The 24,933-nt window shown below is 42.4% G+C and overlaps 1 protein-coding gene across 4 annotated transcripts in view; it reads right to left on the bottom strand.

The window, feature by feature from the left end:
- The window catches only part of SMURF1 (SMAD specific E3 ubiquitin protein ligase 1), a 46,002-nt gene that overhangs the window by 8,923 nt on the left and 12,146 nt on the right, over positions 1-24,933 (bottom strand). For 2 of the 4 annotated variants that reach the window (XM_032198040.1, XM_032198041.1), the window contains exons 2-12: positions 11,549-11,587; positions 10,783-10,891; positions 10,039-10,172; positions 9,854-9,919; positions 8,900-8,975; positions 8,303-8,556; positions 7,416-7,500; positions 4,967-5,113; positions 3,393-3,597; positions 2,601-2,704; positions 774-888 (exon numbers count right to left, since the gene is read on the bottom strand). In XM_032198040.1, coding sequence (XP_032053931.1) covers positions 774-888; positions 2,601-2,704; positions 3,393-3,597; positions 4,967-5,113; positions 7,416-7,500; positions 8,303-8,556; positions 8,900-8,975; positions 9,854-9,919; positions 10,039-10,172; positions 10,783-10,891; positions 11,549-11,587 — 1,334 coding nt within the window. The remainder of the gene's footprint in view (positions 1-773; positions 889-2,600; positions 2,705-3,392; positions 3,598-4,966; positions 5,114-7,415; positions 7,501-8,302; positions 8,557-8,899; positions 8,976-9,853; positions 9,920-10,038; positions 10,173-10,782; positions 10,892-11,548; positions 11,588-24,933) is intronic. The other 2 variants (XM_032198042.1, XM_032198043.1) reach the window with 1 other exon arrangement.

Raw genomic sequence — 24,933 nt, 5'->3', positions numbered from 1 at the left:
TATACCTCACAAACAGCAAAATTCAGAGAAAGAAAATCCCCATGAAAGCACTGGAATCCAGAACTATATGACAATTCCAAGCAAATTAGTTCATTCTTTGCTTAACAACCAAAATGTTTGTGCTCACTTATTCTTGAGGAAACAGGGCACGTGCTTGTTTCATTCACGTGTCTTTTACATTACTCATATGCCTCAGTTTTCAAATTAGTTTAAGTTCTATCTCCCATTTATCTCCCCCATCTCACACAGAAAATTAATCATGTCAGGAAAAAATCCCCCATGCTAGTACAGAATTGCTGCTCCTTTTATGTTCTGCATCAATACAAGTTCTCCAATAAGGGAAAAAAGAGAAAGCACAGCAGCTTATTGCAAAAGGGCAAGCAAGACTTATGAGCCCCTACAGTCATGAAGTGAACACTGCTCGTGATGCAAGGATGTTTACACGACCATCTGCATGTAAAGCAATGAACGTTTTTACCTACATGTATCATATCAGAATCAATGTGCAGCCCCATCCAGTACTGAGGAGTCTCAAATGACAACCTAAAGAATTCAGATACTTCAGATCTCAAAGGAGATCTCCTCTCTCATGTTTTTTATTTCTGTACAACCCCCTCTCTTCTGCGCTATGTCAATATAAGATTTGTTAACACATCCTTACCCCTCTTCACTGTCTGTTTACACTCTTGGTGTGAAAAGACAGCTGTAACGAAAGCCTGCAAGGGACGAACGATCTCTTAAAGCAGGTACGTTGCTCAGAAGTCAATACTTACAGGATTGATAGAAGAGTCTGGATTGATTTGCAGCATGTAAATATTATCTGTAGAGTACTGGAAGAGTCCATAATATGGATTCAACATTTCATGGCACAGTAAATACAACCATTCTCTGAAAAAAAAAAAAAAGGTGGTATTTTAGAAAGGAGAGCAACTTCCACTTAAGTTTCAGACAACACAGTTATTGTGAATCATCAACAGAGTTATCAGGTATGAGTTTCTTATTTCTAATCAAATCATTTTGTACTGTCCTCCATTTGCAGACCAAAGAGGTATGCTTAGAAGGCTATCAAGTGACTTACTTCACTCACAGGCAGCCTGGTTCAGTTTGTAAGTACTGAAGGAATTAACATCAATTAGCATAGTTAGTAAGCGATTAGGCAATACCATCATATTCCTCACCTGAAAGAGGCATACTTAAACAAATCGAATCTGGACAATATCCATTTCAAAGACAAACAAATATTTTTACAGAATTTGAATATTTGGAGGCTAAAGAGGCCTGACCCTCCGCAACCTGAATATTGCAAAGAAAAACTGTTGCTTAAAACCAGTTCACTCACTAGAGGTCTTTTTTAAAAAGCTGTTTTTCTGCAAATACATGACTAGAGAATCTCTGCTTTCATCAAAGAATTCAGAAGGGGCAGAGACCAAACCCATTAAAAGAAGACGGGTCTGGTAAATTCTCCTCTCATCTCAGTAACATACAAGGACCAGAACTGAACAAAAGCTATTTTTGACCTCCCCGCTTCCCATGACAAACACTCCTTTCTTATTAAATTTGGTAGAGAACACCCATTGCAGGTGCAAAATATTCTGAGAGAACTATGAATTTTAATGCTTTGAAGTGGAGCAGTACTAATTTCAAAGAGTCTCTTCCAGCCAGTGAGCGATTATGAAAGACATCAGGGAAATACAGACATCAACAGTGAAGACCCTCAAGGTTGCCTCATGTTAAGGCAGCTCAGAACGTTCCAACTTCTTTCCTTTGTCCAGCCATAGGTTGCTGGGCAATGCAGCTTTTGTGGATTTGAAAAGTCCCTCAGTGAATTTATGTGAGGCATCTCAGCCACTGCACAGATGAGCATTCTGGCATTGATGTTACAATAGACTCCAGAACTGCTGCGGCTCTTAAGGAATTACTATTTTTAACAGGCAGGCAAGTCTGACCTAAAACTTTAGCCTTTGTTTAGGATTAGTTCATCTTGACAACTGCTCCAACAGATCAGGACTCTCTTGAATATGTCTTACAGATTAAAAAAGAAGCCCCATCGTCTTGGAATCCTTTCACCAAAAATAAGATGTGTAGTTAACAAAACTTGTACTCGGGTTTGGATTTTACTTCAGAGTCTGTATGCTTCTTGACAGACCTTGCAATTTTAGCTGATCTCACTTTCACTGCTGAAACTGCATCGTGTTGCTGAGACCAGCATTTTCTACAGCAAGATCAGTAGCCTACCCTAAACGAGCCTCCTACAATCACCAGGTAATGGTGATGAAAACAGATTCTTTATGAGGAAGAGGAGAAATGGAAACAATTCAATCTAGTGTTAACTCCAGTAGCATTCCCAAATCCAAAGCATACCAAATCATTTAGTATGAGCCTTTGACAGCAAGAGAGCTGCAGGACAACTGTTAAATCACAAGCCTTCACTTTCCAATCTACCCTGGAACAAAGACTGAACCCAAGACCAGTATCTATAAATAAGATCACCAAAAACTTGCATATACTATTAACAGATCATTTGAAAGTGAATATCAGCCACAGGTCACTTTAAGGACAATTTTACAGTTAAAAAGTGCCAGACAAACCCAAAATCTCACCTTGCTACTCCTCCATAATCCAGGCCTTCCTCTCCTCGAAATTTTACCATGAGCCTCTTTTTCAAGTCCTTTGGTCTCATCTTCATTATCTGACGGTAGGATTCCTGTACGTGTGTATAGATATATATAAACATATAATTTTTTTTAAAAACAGATTAGACATTTTATTTCCTTTCTATAATTAAACTCTACTAAGAAGCATTAGTATAATACCTGGATTGTTACTCAGCTACAGAAAACATTCTGTTAAAGGGCTAATCTAAAGCACATTCCAATGACAAATCTAATATTTGTTAGTATAAAGTCCACCGAATATTTAATTCCCTTTTGCTACACAAAAGGTGCTTAGAAAGTAATTCAGTCCAAGAACAGGAGAATTCCCAATCACAGCCACCTTTTACATGCCTAAATATACAAGTTATAACAGCAAGCCTACAGATGCCCTTCAACTGCTGCCATTTCTAAATGAAAAAGAATGATCATATTTGTCCGTAAAACCCTTGTGAAGTGTATGCAATTTAGCTCTCCTTTTGTAAGGTGCAGGAGTTTTAGCAACTGAAATTTTGTATTGGCAAAAGAGTACAAAAGCAATCTGTACTCAGAATTCGTTCTTACCAACTCCCATGTCAAACCCCATTCCTTTAGTTTCTTATTTTATCAGAGCTTGGATAACTCATTTGATGCTATCAGATTCACCAATTCTCTGATTAAACAAACCTGATGTAATAAAAGATCCATTTTATTTATCTCTTGAACAACAAAAGCTGCTATTAGTAGTAAAGAGTCAAATACCTCAAATATTTCCTCTCTGGACACTTCAATGCGACAGTGACCAGCCTGCGGTTGCTGAAGAGAGAGCTCATGTCTAAGAACTTTCAATTTTTGTACCAAGTCTCTTTCATATCTCTGTGCAGGCAATTCCTCACCGTCTTCTAGTGACCCCTCATTTGGAGCTGGCAGAGGCTGCTGGCTGGGCTCTTTTAACTGGCATTGATGGCTTTGAAAGAAAAGCAAAACATTTATTCTAGAAGCATAACAATAAGAAAGCTGTAAAAGCAACAGTGGAAAGAACTCATCAAGCTTCTCTAGGAGTAACTCGGAGTAAAACGTATATTCAGGTGGGCAATGTCTATAACATCACTACCCAACATTCAGGGATATAAGGGATATAGATTTTTACAATAGTCAAGAGTTTCAGCAATTTCCAGATAAGGTTTTTCTTTTTTTTTTCCCCCTTTTTTTTTTTTTATGGTAATAGGCTGCAGAAGGCATTCTCTGTTACTATGGAGCAAGATCACTGAATGCTGACTGAACAGTAATTAAAGACTTCGTGGTATTTCTCCCATATGGAGACAACTTTCAAGAGTGTAACATGAAAAGAGATCTCTAACACAACAACAGCTTTATAAATGGAACCACCTAACAACTGCTATGAACTTTTTTTTCCAGCTCCACCCAAAATAAGGCTGGGGATTACTGATGCAGTAAAAAGAATTGCATCTATGGTTATTAGAAGAGAAAGAAATACTTGTCCCAAATAGATGCAACTTCAAATATTCAACTATCCTTATCCATCAGGGATTTATTTGGGTTGCAGATCATTTTTTTTTCATTGATTGATTGTTTTTTGTTGTTTTGTTTGTGTTTTGTTTTGATCCAGAGATTCCACAGCTGGCTTCAAGCAGACAACTCAGATCCACAAAAAATTCTTAGCTCAGGCACAAGCACTGTCAGACTGCTTCCAGGGTCATGTCTGTAACAGTTCAGCTGCTTTTGTGTGATGCAGAGCTTGAACTTATTAAATCCTGCTAAACCCAAGCTGGCTGTGCACAGCACCAGGCAACCAGACTGCGGCTGGCTTTATATTTCTGTTGTCTGGAGCTCAAGGAAGCACAAAGCCAGTTCAGGTCTAGCAGAGCTAGCACAGAGCTAGAAGAGCTGTCAGAGAGACATGAGCTGACTGCTGTGGAACTGCCTATCAGAACCCCCACCCTGCACCCCAGCATTTCTAGAACTGCCTATTTGCTCCAGCAGATCGTGGTCCAATTTTGCCAAACCAGCTTAAAAGATAAGTGTTGTGTCAAAATACACAAGCCCTGCCTTAAACTTGACTGCAAATGATAATAAAAACATTTTTGAAGAGTCTTTCCGTGAAGGTTAACCAAAACTAATGCTGACAAACAATATTCAGACCAACTAGACCCACACAGGAACCTACCTCCTTCCATCTGCTCCCCAATACCATTATTACATGTTTTTTTTTTTTCAGCCCTTCATGATTCCCAGGCTGCAGTTAAAATTGTACAAAAATAAATGGTTTAAGAATCCAAACTTGAGGTGAGTTATTTATCATACAAGGTTCTTACTTCATGATGTGATGTAGTCTTGGATCTGTGAATTGTGTGGTTCTGTTGTTATGATCTACAAAATATATTCTTCCTGAAACTGTACTTCTAACTTCCCAGCCTGGAGGCAAAGGTCCTAGTTCATCACAATTCACACTGTTAAGGTCTCTAAGGAGAAAAGTAAACAAAGTTAAAGCACTCCTGAAGTTGAGATGAAACCAATTACACTCAGGGGATGGGGCGGGAGAATGCATTTGGTGCTCAGTGATTCTAGCTATGGAAGTCTTGGTAGGAAGGTGAGAATAGCTGTTTTAATGTTGCCTTTTTAGAATCCTCAGTCTCAGCAGTGCAACTCCTTATGTCTGTCCTTTTAAGTCTTTGAAAGTAAAAAAGTCATGCAGCTTAGAAGTAACTTCAATATGCAAGGTAGTCATTCAGGTGATGACAGGGCTTCTCAGGGCTATAAAAGGAGGAAGAGTCTTTCTTTTTCCATAGAAAAAAAAAATTAAAGAAAAAATCCTATTAACACCAGGGTGATCTATGTGCAGAAAACCCAACAATTAATCAAAGGTCTCCACACCAACCACTTAACACCAGGTCCCAAAGGTCTCAACACCAAACGCCCAATAGGTTAAGAAGCCAAGACAGCCAAACACTAGGATCACTTAAAAAGAAAAAAATCACCTCCTTAATTAGCAAGGTTAGAATCCTAAGTATTTGACCAAGAAATCATCCAGAGTAAGGCTTTAGTGACATATTCACCCCTTTCATCCCAGATAGCTTTAAGGTATCATCCTTTCTAAGTGCTGCTAAAGGTAGTCACTCACTTGCAGGTAGCACGTTAACATGTGAATTCAATGCATGGGATGGATTGACATTTAGAGAATTTAAAATGTTTCAGACCCCTGACACCTAATACAATAAAACCAAAGAATGGCAAGAAAAGGAAAGAGAGGAGCTTGAAGATTATTGTTTAGACAGAAAAGCTGTTGTTAAGCAAAATATTCTCTAGACAGCTGACACGGATTCATCTATTATCCAGGGTTGAAGACATCACTCTATAGATTTCCTTACCTAAATCTAACCACCCAGCATCAGCATAAGCAAGTAAACTGAGAGGCTTCAGCAAAGGTAGAAACACTTTGTACATCAAAGGCTTCATTACTGTCAGAGTGAGTATAAGCCAGCAGGGGGTACACAGGGAGACAGACAAGCCTTTGTTAGGCTCCTTAAAAGAAGATTATAGTTGTAACCATTTGTTTCAATCAGCTGTGCATCTGAAAGTACTTTAGAGATCTGATTACATCAAGTTTTAACCTACATCTGTGCTAAATGCCAAGGTTAGGGTTTTGCACTGTAACTAGTAAAGAAAAGCCACCTTGAACTGAAATAAAACAAGCGACCTGTGACGCACAAGAAACTGTTGTGTCCACTTATTTGCTGGTCCCAAAAATCTAAGATTTGTACAGAAAAGAAGCAATAACTTTTGTTAGGCATCACTGGAAGAAGAGACACGGCTTTGGGCACGCAAGCCTGCCGTGAGTGACACAAATGAGCACTGTCATTTCTTCTTCCAACTACAGCAGCTAATCTAACATCAGCTATTTTCTCTCTCTCTAAACCTTATTTCTCATATCCTCCCATACGCTGTTATTATATCAATGCTTTTGCCTACACTGCTTTATATAATTTTTCTAATATCCTGTATCACGCCGGTGTATTATGCAGCCAGCACAGCAGCTCAAGAGTTACAAACTTTGTGTTTTACCAGGAATCTGGCGTGCAGGTGGCCCAGTGAAACAGCCCAGACTCAGAGCCCCTCAAGGAAGAGAGCCAGACCTTAGTCACAAAGACCTGGATTAACTGCAGGTTAAGTTTTAAAGAGGCTTTACTAAATTAATCATGTGGAGGATTCAAATTTTCTAGCTGCAAATCATTGGTCTGAAGCACAAAAACCCCAACGCTATTTCAAGTTTCAAGATGAGAATTGATCTCTGTTTCAGTTATACAGGAGTGTGCACTATTGTATGAGAAGCTGCAAATTCAATACTCAGGAAGTAATGGCTTTAAGGCAGTGGTCACCTTTTTCTTTCATGTACAGTTCAAACTGGTTTTGGACAAAGTTTGGGTTAGATTCAGAAATCTGTAACTTAAAAAAAAAAAAAAAAAGGAAGCCACATGGACATTCTGGGAAGAATTTGTCAAATGGGAATTCCCAAAGGACTACACAGGTTTCTTTCTTTTGTTTTACATGATTCACAGGTGAATAATTTTCTCTTTCAAAAAGTCATCTTTAATGTGTGGCAAAATGCTAACTGGAGAGGTCACAAATTATTCCTCTGCTCTCACCTTTCCCTTTAAATTTAGATAGTCCATTTTACAGATTTTTGCTCTTTACGATTCAGCTCACTTCTGTACACACACAAACAATTCCCCCCCTAACGATGAGTTTGCAACTATAAATCCATACCTTGGTATCCTAGGGTCATGCCATGTGCTAACTCCAGTCTGTGTGTGCAAAAAATAAACCTGTCCCTGTACTGTTGTTCTTTGTTCTGCAAAAAGAGAGAAAAGATTAGTGTAAATTACAAATCTGAAATAAACAACCCTGAATAACAGTTTGTTTGAAGCCATTAGTGTATATACTGTCTTTCTGCCAGTGCTAGGAGAAAGCACTTGAGCCATCCCACCTGATGTCTTGCAGCATGGACTACTTTGTCTTTAAACGCTGTCTTCACAAATTTACTTGACTACACATTTCAATAATCCTTTTCAAACTCACAAATCCTGGCACCAACATGTTTCAGTTTGTATTTTTAGATTTTCAGACAACCCAAACCCCCAAACTGGATTTCTTTCCTCCTAGATTTGGCGTGCTCTTTTCTGAGCTTTAAATTCCCCTTAATCTTATCCTTCCTAATCTTCTGTACTACTGGCTTCTTTGTTGCTTTTATATTTTCCCGATCTTTTCTCAAACGTGGGCTCAAACTTACACGACATGCCAAGGGGGAAGGAAAAAAATAGCATTACTGCTCTAGTTTAAAGAGCTCTTTACATTCGTTCTCCCTAGATACACAGCCAAGATTAGCAGTGAATTTTCTATAACAGCATCAAACCACAAACTCATGTTTAATTCACCGTCAACCCCTCAGTGTATCCTGGAGTAGGCAACTGCTAATTAGACACTCTCAGACTTGCATCTGCACTGTTTAGTTCCTTTTCCAAAATGCAGACCATTAGATGCACACACATACTGCATGTCCTGACAGGCAAACCACAACTATATGTTAAAAGGGGAGATTTTTTGCTCTGAAGTCTTTTGAAAACCAAAATTTAATAGTTCTGGAGAACTCTTACCATAGCCTTCTGGTAGGTCAGGAGACTGGTGACCATGGGGTCTGTTCTGAGGTGTCTGTACATGACCTCTGACTTCAGGAGTCCGAAGTCGCTGTGCCTGAAGCCTCTGATCTTGACTGGGGGACTCTACAAAGCGACAATTGCCTCCACCAGCAGCCCCGGTAGTGTCTGTGTACGGTGCTGGCTCCTCCATAAAACAGCTCAGTGGCCTTCCCGGTCCGGAATCTTCATAAACCGTTCTGAAAATGGGGAAACTTCAAGAGTTTCCATCACAAAGAAGTGAATGCAGAAATAACTTTTTCTCTATCTGTTACTTCAAGTACCACAATTTTAAACACAGGATATGACACTAACATTTTCATACCCCGAATTTCTAAGCTAAACAGAAATGCCATAAGCACTGGTAACAAGAAATGTCAAGTCCTAGCCAGTTTAGCATATTTTCTTCAAATAAGTATTCAGCTGTAACCCTACTACCTGTTATGTATTCCCAGACAAGATATTAGTCACACTACTATTTAATATTTTGAGCGTTCCTTATATTCTTCCCACATATAAACTGTTTTTCTAATTAAGCGTAAAGAAAGCAATTCTTACCCTTCATTCTCCAAAAGCCCTCTGCAGTCTACTACAGAACCTCCTGTGCCTATTCTGTCCCGTGTCTGTAAACTGACTGAAATAAAAACCAAACACAAGTTAATAATAAAAGAACAATTGTTCCCTAAACAATAACAGCAACCACTGCACAACCCACATTTATAGAGGGTAAAATATTAAGGAACACTAAATCTTAGTACGCATGAGAGCACACCATTTACCACAACCCCTTCTATAGCCCTAAAGCATTATTCATTTAAAAAAAGGGAGAAAAGAAACCAGAGGCATCACATCATCAGAACCTAAGCTGAGTCTATTTCTGTAAATATCAAACATGCCAGGTTCTACATCTGCATTTCATGAGGATTCAGAAAGGTTAGCTAGAAAGAAACAGCTCGCCACTAGATGTCATCGTTACGGTTAGAATTTAGGCATTGCCAAACATTTATGGGCTTGGGTTTGATGTGGGGGAGAGGCACCGCAGTGTGGTAAAATGGGTTAAGTTAGGTGTACAACTAGCATTGCTGAAATTTGGAAAGGGGTTACATGAGCCAACGATCAAGAATGGTATTAAAACTGCAATTCACAACATTTCTTCTACCTCCTTTAGGTCCTCTTTTCCAGGTAACATTCTGTTTGCCTGTCATCTCCATCCTAATACAATCAATTTTTCAGACCATTCACCCTTCCAGAGCTGCATTAGAACCCTTGCCAAATGCACTCCCTATTTTTAATATTGTTTCCCATTATCTAATGAGAGAAACCAAACTGCTATGTAGGAGTACAACACAAAAAAAAAAATCATGTTATGCAATTTAATCCCATTAAAGTCTGAAGAAACAGCACAGAAAAGGCACTGAAGCAATGACTGGGGGGTTTCTGTTTTTAACACAGCATTTGCCCATGTTCTGTATTTACCTAAGAAGATAAATGTTTAACCAAGAGCGTTCTTACCCACTATTTGGCCTCGTACAGCATCAGTATCTGTGGGATTTAATTTGCATAGATCCAAACGCTGGTCTGCAAATGAGAATTGTAAACATCAACAAAACACTGAGGGGCTGGGGGACAACACTACCCACTACTCAAACACAAGGCACTGAAGGCTCTTGGCTGTGCCAGGCAGGGACTGCTCTTACATCCAGTATCTTTTAGCCTGCTGATGGCATTGGAGAGGAGTCGGACACACCCCAGGAAGCCAGCTCCCTGTTTCTTGTGGATTTTTTTATGGTTCCAGACGCTGATGGTTATGGAATCCGTCTTGCCAACGTATCTAGAAAAACACATATTGGAAGAGTAATTTTAGAAAAAAAATATCACCTTTTTACTCTACAGCATTTATGCTTTATTTGGTACAAATTCTGATACATTTTAGTCCATTGGTCATGCTTCTTTATTATAAATGCAGAAGCGCTTAAGGCTGAAAAAGTGTTATTAATGAATTACTGTGCTATGATTTTACACAGCACATTAAATTGATATTTCTGCAGCACGAATTAACTACAGACAGCCTCATTAAAACCTATGCGTCAAGCTAATTAATGTACAAAATTTTTAAATTTATGTTTCTAATATTTTGAAGAAAATAAATCACTACAACAAGGACAATCTTTTCTAAAAGCTGGGCTGCACTGTTCCAGTAGAGCTTGCTCTAAGCAGTTGCGCTGTGTACCTAACACACAGATGTTGCCACATTCAAACACGTAGAAGCAAGAGATGTAACACTTTATTTACAGCTAATTTTTTATTATTGCAAAAATGAGTCCTCCTCAGCAAATGCGATTCTTCTTGGTAACAAAAAATGAAGCTGCAGTGGCAATCCCTGCACTTCGTTTAACAGATAAATCTCAGAGTTTTTACTTATGACCTAAGAAATAACTCACAGATCATAATGCTGGTTCCATTTGGGGTCCAACGTGTTCTTCACAGTGTCAGTTGAATGGCACTGACCTGACCCATCAACAACTATTTTTGCAAACGGGTCAGGAAGTCCTGTGGAAGGGAAAAGGGACCGTTAAACTCGATGCTTTTTCTTTTCTTTCTTCCTTTTGTTTTGTTTTGTTTCTCCCAATACAATGCTATTCTCAAGAAAGGAAAGGTGCCATTATCCTAAAACTATTTTAGTAAATCCAAACTGAGTTCCTAATTAAAGAACAAGGTACTTCTGCCCTACCCATTGATAACTGCCATAAATTGTATAAGAACTTAGAAAACAAAAGGCTAAATGTGCTTAATTTAACAGTGCTTAAGTGGCCCATGCATACAAAAAGTGGGCATTTTGATTCAGTCCTTAACATGACATTGAGACTCCAGTTGGACCTTTGGCAAGTTTTTTTGGTTGGCTGGTTTTTAACAATTACATCCCTATGAGATAGATGCTATTGGTAACCCTCAAAAAATTATAAACAGCAACCTGCTTGCAGTCTCATCAGCCAGACTTCCAACTTGAATTTGCAAGTGCTTGGTCTTTCCAAGGCTAGAGCCTACATCACCCAAATACAATTCAGAGCAATGTGCATTTATGTAGTACTGCAAGCAGGGAACCACAGAACAAATCACATACACAAATGAGCCATGACAGTAATGCACAATCTGCAAACAAACCTGATTAATCAAGAGCAGAAAGTTACACAATTGGGGCATACTTACTGAAGAAATCTTTCTTTGCAAGATTCTTGGCACATAATACTGCAAAACAAAATACCAGATAAAGAAATGTTAAGACCATAAATAAAACCTTCCAGCAATCATACCAGTTACAACAGTACGTGACCTGCACTCTTAAAGAAACACAGATATTATACACAAGCGTTGTTTTCTTCACCTGTGATGGGAATTCACGCTTACAGAAAGAAGAAAATCCTTTTGCTGCTTTTGTTCTATTGTTGCAAAGATTTAATGAATGTGCCATTGCATTAAAGCCTGCAAACTCTCTATATTACATGCTCACACAAGTGCTAAAACAGAATTTTGCTGCCGTTGTTTCAGAACCCACCCATTTTACAACGAGCACTAAGCAGGTTTTGAATCAAGAAGGGTTCTGGGGCTCCTGGAGAAGACTTCTGTATGGAGTCCCATCAAAGGCTGTGCAACCTCCTGCTCTTTGCATGCAGAAGGTTTGTGGTACCTTGTAAAAGAAAGCATCAGCGGCTGCTGTACCAGCCCAACACCTCACAGATACAGAAAGGTTTGGGGATGGGTATCACAGGACCTCATTCAGGAGAAAAAATATATATATATACTGGGAAAAAAAAAGCATCAAGTTTTACTCCTTTGGAAGGGCCACAAACGAGACATCATTTCCCTTTCTCCAATTGGGCTGAATAACCAAGTAGTTTAAGCAACAATTAGATCAGGAAACTTGCATCAATCTCTCTTTCTCTTAGGTCTGTTACCAGCTACAAGCCTCATTTTGCTTTTCAGTAAGGGCTGCTCTGTACGATCTCAGCAATTCAAGTTGCTCCGTATCTGCTGAACTCTTAGAGCAGGCCAGGAAAAGTCACCACAGAGCCAAAGATGAAAATATTAGAGCTATAACTTATCGAAAACTGGGAGAAAGAGAGAAAGAAGAAAGAAAGATTATAAAAGACCCAACTATCTTTGAGGTAGCCTCTTCCCCCACCAAGTTCTGATGTTCCAGCACAAGAACAAATGCTCAGAAAACATCGAGACGGCCACGTCCCCCAAAATGTGGTAATTTTTTTATCATCATTTTTTGCACTTCTGAAGGAATTTCACCTCTCAACTCCAGAGCAATGCCCACCTGCTAAAATACCTGGCAGAATAAAATCTACCTTGTCTCACACGTCAACAGACCGAAGCCTTAACCCGTAAGTTAAAATTAGTGTAAAAATACACAAATCCTTTCTTTTATCAATAATTAAAGCAGCTGCAAAAGGAAACTGTTGTTCAAAGGGATTAAAAATTCCGTACTTCTAACACTGACAAACCGCAGAATCAGAGAAGGCTCCTCTCAAGTATTCAATTTCAACAGCTGACCAAAACCAAGGAGGCTGAAGGACTACAGCAGTGTGATTTGAACTCAAACAGGATTACAGAATCACAGACCTCTGCTCTATAGATTAATTTCCTCTTCCTGTCCTGGGCGCTTTGGAAGAAAAAATACCAGAAAACCAAGGAACGAGTACAGGTAAAATCAGAACCTGAATTTTAAAGTACCAGTGAGTGGTGGAGCTTCTCCTTTCCTAAATAACTCACTCCGTGTCCTATCCCCAGTTCTAAGAATCCATTATTAAGCTGGAAAAGCACGCCATCTGTAACAACCCGAGTACCGTCGGCCTTTATAATTATTCCATTTATTCTGTATTTCAGGTGTGCTCTCTAGAGCTAACCAGCAGCCCAAGTTTCATAAGCTATTATTGAAGAATTATATTCTGCATTTAATGCTTTTCCCTCTGCCACAGGCTTTCGGTCCGCAGTAGAGGAGCGCGGCTGCCAATTTTCCAGTTGCAGCCTGTGAAACCCTCAATTTCAGGTTGCAAAAATCATTACTCTTTCTAGTAAGAAAAACACTGCCCCAGCAGCTGGTAGCAGGAAGAAACCTTGACGGAGCTGTCTCTAGAAGCAGCCTGCCCAAGAGCGACCGGTGGCTTTGCTCTACTATTTGCACGTTAAACTCGCTATGGCAAAAATATTTCCAAGTGCCCTATCGCTTAAAAGCTACACGGTTCGAAATTCCAGTAGAGAAACGGGTGACAAAGGTCACCAACAGGACAATTGGGCACAAAACTGTGCCAGGAGCCAGGCTGAGAGCCCCTCCCTGCTCTGCAAAGCCGTGCTCGTGCCAGATTTACTTCTTAACCACGCTGCCTCCAACGGGACTTGTGCACAACTTTCTTCTAAGCCAGTACGGCTCCGTGTCAGCAGCAGGAATCTCCCCTTGTGTGTTGCAAAGTTACAGAAGTTACCGATTCTCCTGCCTCGGTCATTTGCATTCTGCCTCCTGAACGCCAAGGGACTTGTTTCGGCTTGACACGGGATTTGTTTGGACGGCGCTGCGCATTGCCGCGCGGCGCTGGGGAGCTGCTTTTACAGGGCAGAGCCCCAGCACCGCTCAAACAATGTCTTCACGTCAAGATTATAATATTTATAAAGGGATGGGAATGTTTTTTTTTAAAGTACCTGACATTACTGAGATAATTTCAAAGGGTAAATTAGGCAGCCGGGGAAAAGCACTAGCGTGAAAGCGTATTTGGCAGGAGGTGAAGAAAGGACGAGCCGTAGACGGAGTCGGTATTCACCCTGGGGATGTCTTCGGTGCAGTTTGAGTGCGTGGAGCTGTGCCCGTGCCAGCCCCTGTTGTCCACCCAGCTCCCAGGGCAGGAGTGAATCACCTGCTGTGGCTCGGGAGGTGCTGCGGGAGGGCCAGCAGCCAGGCGCAGGAAGGACGGTGCGGCGGCACCGCTGCCTTCACAACCCGGGCTGAGAATTGCATCAGCAAGCTGCTGCTCCACCAGCAGGCCACCCATCCTTCTTCGGGAAGGAGGCCGAGGACGAGAGCCTGGGCGAGGAACCATTTCAGACACCCGCAGCAGAGACAGGCCCAGGCTGCAAATCAAAGCCGGGGCGGGCAGGTTCCTCCTCCCGACTCGTCTGCGCCCAGAGCAGCCAAATCTGTGAGTGGGCCGCGCTCGCTCGCCCTTTGCTCTGTGCTCCGAGTTAAAGCTAAGCACCTCCTTGCTCAAATTAAGTTTTTTTTTTGCATGTGGATAGGAGCCGACCCAACGACAGCATTCAATTTAGCACTGGAGTCGATTCTGAAGACGAGACAAACCAGCACTGCGTCCACGTCGGCTGCAGGAGCGGGGGGAAGGTCGTACTGCAAGGCGCGGGCAGGCAAAGCTCCCAGTCATCTTCGGCCTTCCTTTGATATTCCAGGTTAATCATTTGTGCCTGTACAAACACGCAGCTGGATTCCAGGATACATTCGTTTTACTTTCTGACAGAAAGTAAACACGAGGCCAGCGGGCTGGTGACGTAGAAAGGACTTGACTTAATATTTACTTGTGCACAGACCATCTCGAATCACGGAGATACGCAGCGTGACCACGGAAAGCCCCACGGGCTGGCCGAGTGCTTGGAGGTGCAAGGAACGCCAAGGGAAAGCTTTCTTGGGAGCGGAGGGGAATAAGGATCCCATCGTAAAATGAAACTGAAGTTACTGCATACCACTGAAAATTAAAAAGGCTGCAAAATGCGATGCAAGCAGGCGATGGGAACGTGGCTGGTAACGCGTCGAAGCCTGCCGGGCTCTTTTGGCTCGTGGGGCTGGCAACCTGTGGGTCAGGTGGGGAGGGCCCCACGCTGCCTGCTCCTCTCGGCGAGGCTCTTCCATCCTGAAAAGGGTGGCAGAAGACTGCACGGACAAATAACGTGCTCCAAGTGTAAAAAAATAATCCCCCAGAAAGAAAAAAAGAGCGCGCATCAGCCATTTCCCGCATGCTGCTCCGGCCCCCTCGAGGCATCGCAGCCCACAATTAAAATCTTTGCTGGATGTGTTTTATGAGATCGCTTCTCGTCCGAACGGTTCGGTGCATTTTGTGTGGAAAATACTCCAAATACCACAAACCACCCCCCCCCCGAAACGCCTTTACGAGCGGCTCTACTTGGCGTCCCTATTCCCTGCACATAACCTTAAATGAGACTTCTCTGCAGATAAACGTCTGGTTTTATTTCTACTACCAGGCAACCCGTGAAGGTTTTTAAGGGTTTTGTTTTTGTTTTTTTTTTAAGGCTGACAATCATTTATGTTTGATGGGGTACAAGAGGCAAGTTGAATGGAAAAGGAAAGATGGCTAAAGGCAGCAAGTGTGTAAAAATGTGGTTTCTTTGCAGCTAACCACATCACTGAGCTAAAACACCCCGTTTTATTCACATATCGAAGCTTAAGTTGTCACCACAAAGGCCAAGGTTTCTATTCTAGTCTTTTTCTTGTTTGCTTTAGGAATACTTTTGGTCTTCCTCTCTGTCTGCAACGCAGAAACCCACAGACTGCTTTAACTTCTCAGTAACCGAGCCTGAACCGCTGCCGTGCCTAACGCCCAGAAACAACCCCAAGCCTTACGTTACGTTTGCTAAACAGAGCAATTACCTGTACAGAACTCATTTTACAGACACGGATGCATGGATGTGCACACCGAGCTGCCTTCATTACTAATCTCGGTATCACGGTGCCAAGAAAGTTGCAATCTGACAGGTAAGCCACCCAAAAAAACCCAAATCCCCTCCGACTTCAGGGCTGTGTACATCACACCTCACCACCTGAAGACTCTGCCTGAACTCAAGCTAGAGCTGAACTCAGCCAGCAGATTAAAGCAGTGCTTCATTAGAAAACCTCAGCTCTCAGAGAGCTGCTAGATTTGGTACACGAAGCCTTTTTGTGGCCCTTTTGTGTAGGCTGCAGTAAAAATCAAAGCCTCTTTTCAAGGCATGCTTTCCTCGTGGGCTGGAACTTGGCTTCACGCAGCCAGTCGCAAACACTAGACAACTTTGAAGAGATCTTCAAAAAACCACACACCCAGAAAAAGCCATTTTTATTAGTCCATTAACATGTCATTAAAGTATCTCCTTAGCCCAGAATCAAAATTCTATCCTACCTAAGCAGAAAAACGTCACGCACGAGAGAGCCCTCGCAGAGCAAACACCACCAGGTTGACAAAACAGAGCGGTTTCATCTCCGGGATTCCTGAGACGTACTCAAACTGAAAAATCCTCTTGGGCAATGCCCAACAGGTCTTCCAGATACACGCCAGCGAGGGCTGCTTAGCCCTCAAGAAAGTAAATCAGTAAAACAATAAAAATAAACAAACAAACGGCACGGGGCCATTGGAAGAAGGCTCGTTAAATTCCCAGTTACCTGAGACTGCACACAGCACGGCGAGTAAAGTTTAAGAATGAACTGCCACCAACCTTGGAGATACACGGACGGTTATGGAATTAGTTGAAGATCTTTGCAGGGATTAAACAAAAAGAGGAGATCAATAGGAAGCTGAATTAATGCTGATGTACGGACTCAGAGAAAGGCACGCAGATCAGACAAGTGGAAATAAGCACATCCAATTATCTCTCCGAGTAACTCTTCTTTCTCTCCTTCCCCCTCTGTTCACCCATAACAAATGCCTGACACAAAGGCGAACTCCCAGATTAGATTTTTCATCAAATCCTAGCTATGACATCAGTTTTCTTATGAGTTTGCTGTGCTTCCTCTAATCCAGGCCAAGAACCGTCTCCTGTTCCCTACACGTCTGTTTCCCAGTCAGACACCAAAGGCCAGAACCCCAGCCTCAGAGCATTACAGCCTCAGACCAGGAGCCACCCATGGAATTTATTTGCCCCTTGTACGACGGGGCAATTTCCAGAGGTACTGGGACAAGAGCGAGACCGTTCCTTGTGAAGCCTCCTCTGCCATCAACAAAGTGCCCCTGCAGCATCGGCCACCCTCACCTTCCTTCACCTTTTCCTTGCAGACCTTCTCCCAACATGTTCTTCGAGCACTGGAGTTCAAGAGGTGAGTCACCAGTCACTGTCCTCACTTTACAGCACCTGGAAAACCCATATCCAAAGAGAGCCACTCCCAAAAAATACCCCATTGCTCACGGCTTTACCAGAGAACACATTAACAGCAGGGGAAGTCAGAGGGAACTACCCTACGGCTTTTAAAAGTCAGCCCTGCACCACCAACACATCCACCAGGATCACAACCAAGTGGCGTAAATAATTCTGTAGAGATTTACCAAATGCAGTCAAGTTTTTGTTTTGGGAAGATGTCCACAAATGGCCTCGCAGTTCCTTGAAAACAGAGCAACTGCTCGGGCTTCGGCTATATTGTCAGCGCCTGTATACACGAGTAAGAAAGAGAAACAACTGGAAAGAACTCAAAATTTCTGTTAAAACCACACAGAATAATATTCTATTCTCAGGGCAAATTCAACCTCTTAGCTGACAGCTAAATAAAACAATTGCAATAACAAAATTCCTACTGGAAACACAAAACATTTTACAGTTACTCCCCATTTCATTGTGCAAGTGGTAGCTATTGGGAGCAACACTGCTTCCCGTACACATCTCGCATCTCCCACCACACAAACCTGAATAATTTATATTTTTAAGCAAATAATGTTGCTCAAGATAGGCTTATCTGCACGGCTTGCACTTACTTGTGCTCACATTTTGAAACAGACACCACCGTGCATTGTGCAAGATCACTGCTGTGAAGCTGAAAGCGTGCCACAGGACTGACTGCGGGGCTCAATTTTCTTAAATGACATTAGAACTAAGGAATAAAACCGTGTTGAAGTCTTAATATTTTGCTTTTATAGTTACCCAAGTGCTGAAAAAGCATCTGGAAAAAAATTCCTGAAGCATGAAAAACATGTTCCTCCACCCACATGCACTCATAACTCAGATTCCAAACTGAATTTTACTCAGATTGCCAAAAATATTTTGCACTTTTAACACTTGGAGCTTTCAAAGCACCTTTTGCAAAGCCGTACAAGTGTCACTACCTGACAGGACTGAACTCTCAGCCTAACCCTGCTCACAAATAGGGCCGGGATCGAGCCCAAAGCCAGCCCCATTCCATACCCTCAATAAACAACAGGTCCTGTCTAGAAGGAAAGGATCCAAATCTTCAGACGTATGTATTTGTTTCTCTGGAAAGCACCAGATGAACAACAGTATATTACAAAGGAAATACAGAAAAAAAAAAAACAAACAACCCACTCTAGAGATGAATACAAAGCTATGCTGCTTTTCACTACCACTTTGGCAGGAATTACATTTTAACTAGCTGGCTCTCCTTTCTGGGAATGAAAGCCCCTGTGCAGCACAGCCTACTGCTAAGTCAGCGTTTAATTTAGGTGTGTTTCATTTAATGCCTCTGATCTCCATTTCCATAAGTTAAATGTCTACAGCGTTCAACACCTTATTTTCATTATCAAAAGGAAGCTTACACGGATGCTCCCTTGCAGCTGATCATTTGCTTACTAATTCAGTACATAAAAGGCTTTTCAATAAACATTATGTTCGCTATAAAACACAGAACTTTAAGATTCCCCTCCTTGCAGATATTCTCTGTGGGGCTACCCATACCATTAGCACGACTATATTTTTTATAACCAGTTTGTGAGACTCCAGTTACAAGTGCATTTAGACGCTAACAGCAGCTTTCCCCCCCAAAAAACCACCATCCAATTAATGGACTTGGAGTTTTTATAAGACATTCGTTGCCGAAGCCTGATAGGAAAAGCTGCCCAACTGCTCTCTGCTGCTTTATAAAAGAGGGAAACGTGGAAAACTGAAGACCAAAACCAGAAGCAACGCGTTTGAGGATGTTTACCACGCGGCTAAAATTAGCGGACCATGCAACCACACCAATTAAAGCAGATCCAGCCTTGGGGTCCTGTCCACGGAGCAAAACATTTCTGCAAGAATGGGACAAACAGAGCCACGGGTCAGCTGTTCCACCCCAGGCTCCAGGGAACTACAGCTCCTCTATCTTCTGACCCAGCATTACCTCCAGCTCTCTTTACGTACCTACCGTCCAGCTTCAAACTATCCTCCTGGTTTGTGGAAGGCAGAAAAAAGTCTGACCTTCCAGTGCAAAATGTGCCAAAAACGGTGAAAGCAGAAACATGGTCTCAAGAATCTTGGCAAAGTTTGACTAGCCAAGCAACAGTTCAATAGAACCACTAGATTTCTCTGAAATAATAAAAAATCTAAAATTTCCAAGCTAAAACTAACCACATTTCTCACTTTAAAACCTAAAAGGTGTTTTGTATCTCCAAAGAGTGGCTGGTATTTATATACAGGCCTTCAGATGCGGGTAGGGTCAATATTTCAGCCAATTTGTCTGTAAAAAACTATTCTAGGGAAGGAAATATGAACGCAATTTAACACATTTTTAATCTCAATTTTAAAGCTAAGATTTGTTTTTCCGGACAGAGCCAATATTAGCTTCTTTGATATCTCACAGCAATTAAATATAGTACAAATCAACTTTAAGGAAGAACATTTTCCAGTGAGGGTATTTTAATAAACAGTAAAAAAAAAATCACGTCTGGTTTTCATCAAACATTAAGCAGATTGCTTAAAAGCACGAACATTGTTATTTCAAAAATGAATGGTGTGAAGTCATGTGTAAGTTGTAAACTATGTAAACTATTAGTCATGCAGGTTCAGATGTATCACTAGAAGAGTTTTAGTTAAACAATTCCCATGGAAAACTGCCTTACAGCTAAATTTCCAGGCTGGGCCCTGGTCGGGGCAGGGCTGCTCAACTCAGGGTTAACCTAGAGCTGCACAGAGAACCAGGGAAAGGAAGCTGGCAAGGGAATTGCTTGGGTGAGCTAGGATGCTGCTGGTGGTGACATTAATCGCCAGCAAAAGGAAAAACAACAACCAAATATTTGAAAACACAAAGTAAGGAACAACCAAACAATTGAGAAGTATCAAACCACCACCACGTTTAAGCATATTCAAGAATCTACATTTCTTCACTCATTCTTAAATCATCCGAGTGAAGAAATTCCAATGTAGAACTCCAGCAGAAAATGAACCTACACAATGCCTGGTAAATAAAAAGAACAGACTTTGGGAAGAAAAAACACATACTGTGTTTAAGCTGTTTTTCTAAAACTTGGGCTCATTTTGTGTTTCTTTAGTAACTCTTGCAATAAGTATTTGCTCAAAATCTTCTGCAGAGAATAATATTCATGAAGCACCTCTTCTAGCACTACTACAGCTTCAGCAACTGCTACCAGAACAAATTCCAGTGGATACTGGATGGCTTTTCAATAGGGACTGTCAACACCCTCGAATTCTTTCATAAGTAAATGAAAAGCAGTCCTGATATCAAGCAAGGCATCAGTACCATATCAGTGCTTTAAAATCACATACCTGAGGTAAGGAACGACTTAGAATATGGGTATGGAAAAATACTGTATGTGCTAGAAATTAAGGAAAACGTCTCGGTATACCGAGCGCATTTTGGCATGTTTGGATAGAAAGACAAAACGCCACAAGCCTTGTCATACATGCTCCTCCAAGCCATAGGCCCCGCCACCAAGAAACCCTTTTTCATGCTCTTACAGCTTTTGCCTTCCTCATTGGCAAACCTGTTGTTCATTTTGTGGTAAGCACGATACCAAACAGATGAGGTGGAGGAGTACTTTCTGCACAGGCCGCGAGCGAGCTCCAATTTAAAATCAGGGCATTGAAAGCCAATACTCAGCAAAGAGTTAACAGTGTGCAAAAGCCTCTAGCAATGAGTTCATTTTGTTCTGGGCTACTTAGCAAACGGTCAGCCAAAAATTGAACCAGCTGGAATTCATTCAGAAGTACTTCTTGCTTCCCAGAGCTCCCCGGGCTGCAGTTATCAACCTGAGGATAACAAGCGCACGGATCATCAGCATCGAGCTGGCGCTCGAGAGAAGTGGCACAGCCTAATGGCCCGTAATAAACGACGTTTTGATCCTAACTCGGACCTCAGGACTGAGTTATAACTGCTCCGAGGGTCTTGTGGGAAAAACTGTAGGATTTGCCCGAGGAAGATGGAATTAAAGAATTGCACCGACCTCTCTGTTCGGTGATTACCTCGTTACCTGTAACACTTAGTGAATCCTTCTAACCTCAGTCCTTTTGCTGCGTTTCAGATGCTGTCAATACAAAACAGACAGAATGGAGCACTGAAGTGGGAAGATTGCCTGTTTTAATCAATTAACAAAAAAATATATTACAAAAAACACCCTAGAGTAGTTCAAAATACCATTTAGATACCTTGCTGTAGGAAAAGACACCTCAAATGCCCAGGTAAAATTTCAAAAGTAATGATAATTTAAGCACTTAAATTACAGAAATGGAAGAATGACTCCAGGAATTCCAACACCAGTTAAAGGTGCACAGTTTAAATTCAGAAAAGGAAGAATTTTGTTTGCTCAAGTTAAATTCTTGGCATCGCTTCTGATTTTGAATGAAGTACATTGGCTGGTTTAGAACATTGGTTTTTAACTCCTGGAAAAACTGAACTCCACGATCTTAGGTTTGTTTGCTAATTACTCAGTCCGTTATAATCCCTTTCAACATCCGCCTGAGATGTTACAAACTGCTCCTCGCTTTCTTTGTGCGTTTTTTTCCCCTCATTTGTTCGGAGAGCTCAGCTTAAACCCTTCTTGTTTGCAAATGAAATAAAAAACACACAGAAGCCCCAAACACACGCCAGTGTTTGTTCCTGGCTGGTGAAGGGCACCAGCATGAAAAGGTGAGCGGTGACCCTGGCTACCTGCCAGTGGCAACGTGCATCTCAGCTCACTGCTTGGGCCTGCTGCCAGGTGCTGAACACCAGGGGGACGTGGGGACAAGTCGGGGGGTGACAGTGGTGGCACCCCTCAGCCGGCAGGAGCAGGGGCATGGAGCTATAAGGAAGCTGCGGCGGAGGGGAAAGGAAAAGAATGGGACAGAAGCGAGGCTTGTTCCAAAAAAAGACTGTAATTACAGAGATATTAATAGCTTCTGGAAGGCAAGAGTTTCTCATTCATTCACCTACTTTTGCTCTTTCTATTAACACCAGTACGGAGTCGCTGTTTTCTTCTACACAATGTTTGCCCACTTGTTGCAGGGGAGACATTCCTTGTACTGTAATGAACTTTCCCAGGAATTAGCACGAAAGCTATTGGTACATGGAGGAAGAAAAATCTGATTTAACAATCGGTCCAAGCTAAAGGTCTAACAGGAGAAGGAAACACTGAGTAAGAAACGTTTTTGTTGCTGCCGTTGTACAGTTAGCCATGTCCTCAGGAAGCCCATACACTCACCCTCCACAATCTACCTAATCACCTATTAGTCACCCCACTGGTAATTCCCTACAAGTGCTTTGGCTTGGGTCATGCAGCAGCCGGGAGACTGTCACCAATGTCACCAGCTCTCTGATTTCCAGGCAGTGAGATGCGTTTCCTGGCACGGAGAGGCACGTGCCCGAGGAAATGTGGGTCAGCGAGCGCGCATCCTACCGCCCAGCGTGCGCTCTCCAGGGACTCGTGGCGGCGTGACTCAGGAGCAGCGGGCTGGCTGCAGGCTCAGGATGCTCGTTTGTTAATGAGATTATCACCGTGCCTTGCCGGCGTGTCCACACCACGCTGCCAGTCAGCTAGAAGAGATCTTCAAGGAGCCCAGCGCGCACAAAGCAAAATATTGTGTGTTAGGGCCGTGCTGAACAGCACTGAAAATGTTAGAAGGATGTAGAACACCGACAGGCACATCACGCAACAGTAGCCATTAAAAGGAAACGTCTGCCTTCAAAAACAATTAATCACCCGTTGTGTTTGCCTATAAACATCCCGATCCAACAGGCGTGTGTTTCGCTCAGCCGAGCAGCAGCAAGATGGACAACCAGGCTGCTGCTGCTGCTCCAGAGCTGCAAGCAATGAGGACATTATGAGCGGGACCCTGCCCTGAACGCATCCCCTCGCCTCCTTCCAGCAGTGGTTGTGGTTAACCAGTAACCTCCCGCAGCTCGCCAGCCAGCCCTGCTGCCAAGCAGCGCTCCCCAGCAGTACCAAAGTTCAGCGGCTCCACGCCAGATCCGTGTCATCGCTCTCTTCCACAAGCAGCGCCGGCCTCTCCACTTGAGGTACCTCCAACAAAACGGCTAATTCTTGCGTGACCTACGGGGAGGCACAAAACGGCTGCGAGCTGAATAGCACCAAAGAAGATTTCATGAAAAGCGGGCTTTGATTCCGAATCAAGCCGTATCAGCCGATGTGTTACTCCCTTGTTCTAATTATATAGGACAGCATCTATTTAAACTGCCAAGTTAATGACTTCAAATTTGATCAATAGGCTCTGTTTATTCAGCCCAGCGCTACTGACGGTCACCAGGGATGAAGAGCAAAACAAACAGGCTGCTTACAGCAAATCTGCGGTTGAGGTGGGGTGCGTATGAGAAATCCACAACCAAACAGCCTGCGAGTTAGTCAGGGGGTGGGGAGGGAAGCCCCCTGCCACAGCCAGACACCCCATTTCCCTTCGTGTCCATAAAACATTTATCCGTGTTGCTCTGTGAACGGCCAAGCTGCAAGCTGCGTGAGCTCAAGCGTGACAAACATCACGGATACAGGACTCCGAGCCTTATCTCCTACCATCTAGCTACGTTAAATATTTCACATTTGTTTTCAGATTAAGCCGTGGTAGCACACGGCAACAGCAAGGGGACATTGGGAAGCCTTTGGACCATAAGCAGTGACTTCCCTCCTTGTCACTGTACCCAGTGCTGAAGGAAATTTGCTTTGGAGCCGCTTCGGGAAAGGCCGGAACCACCTTCTTGAAAGCAGGATGACAAATGTCCTTGACTAAACCTTCTGCCAGCAGACGGACTGTTTTCCTTACAGACGAGCTAAATAAAAATAGTTCAGAACACAAGCAGCATACAGTGTGCGTGCAGCCTCCCAGCAAAGATGGTTTTAAATTTAAAAAAAAGAGCTTTCGTTGCAAACAGCTTCTCAACAGCAGCTTAACAGCAAGGGATGTGGAAACCCCCAGCAATTTTCAAAGAACACCATGAGAGGTATTCAATATAGGAAACCCCCTTGCTAATCCCAAGTGAATCTGCAGCCACAAAGGCTGAGATTTTGATGAAAATGCTTTCTTGCATTATTCTGACCAGGGTGCTTGCTTACAATTTTCCTCGACATTAGGCTTTCAGCACTTTGTCTGCGAGAGGGCTCGCTACCTGCCCTGTACGAAATGTCAGCGTCCACTCCATCAATAAATTATAACCCACTACTGCTCTCATACCTCCATCAAAGGTGCTACGTACGTAAGAGGGAGCATGAATGAAAAGATGCCATGTCTCTTCCTACGCAGCCTTCGTGTACGCCTTTCATACTCAGATTTTACCCAAGTGACAACACTCGCTCACTGGATCACGGAGCAATAAAATATGAAGCAAGTTCTCCTAAACAAACTGGTCTCATGGACCTGCTGTATAAGCACAACGTCTAAAATTTAATTCTTAAAAAACA

The sequence above is a fragment of the Aythya fuligula genome, chromosome 15 (assembly GCF_009819795.1).
Source record: "Aythya fuligula isolate bAytFul2 chromosome 15, bAytFul2.pri, whole genome shotgun sequence".
Taxonomy (NCBI): Eukaryota; Metazoa; Chordata; class Aves; order Anseriformes; family Anatidae; genus Aythya; species Aythya fuligula.
Note: the sequence above shows the minus strand (reverse complement) of the source record. Positions and strands in the feature narration are given on the sequence as shown.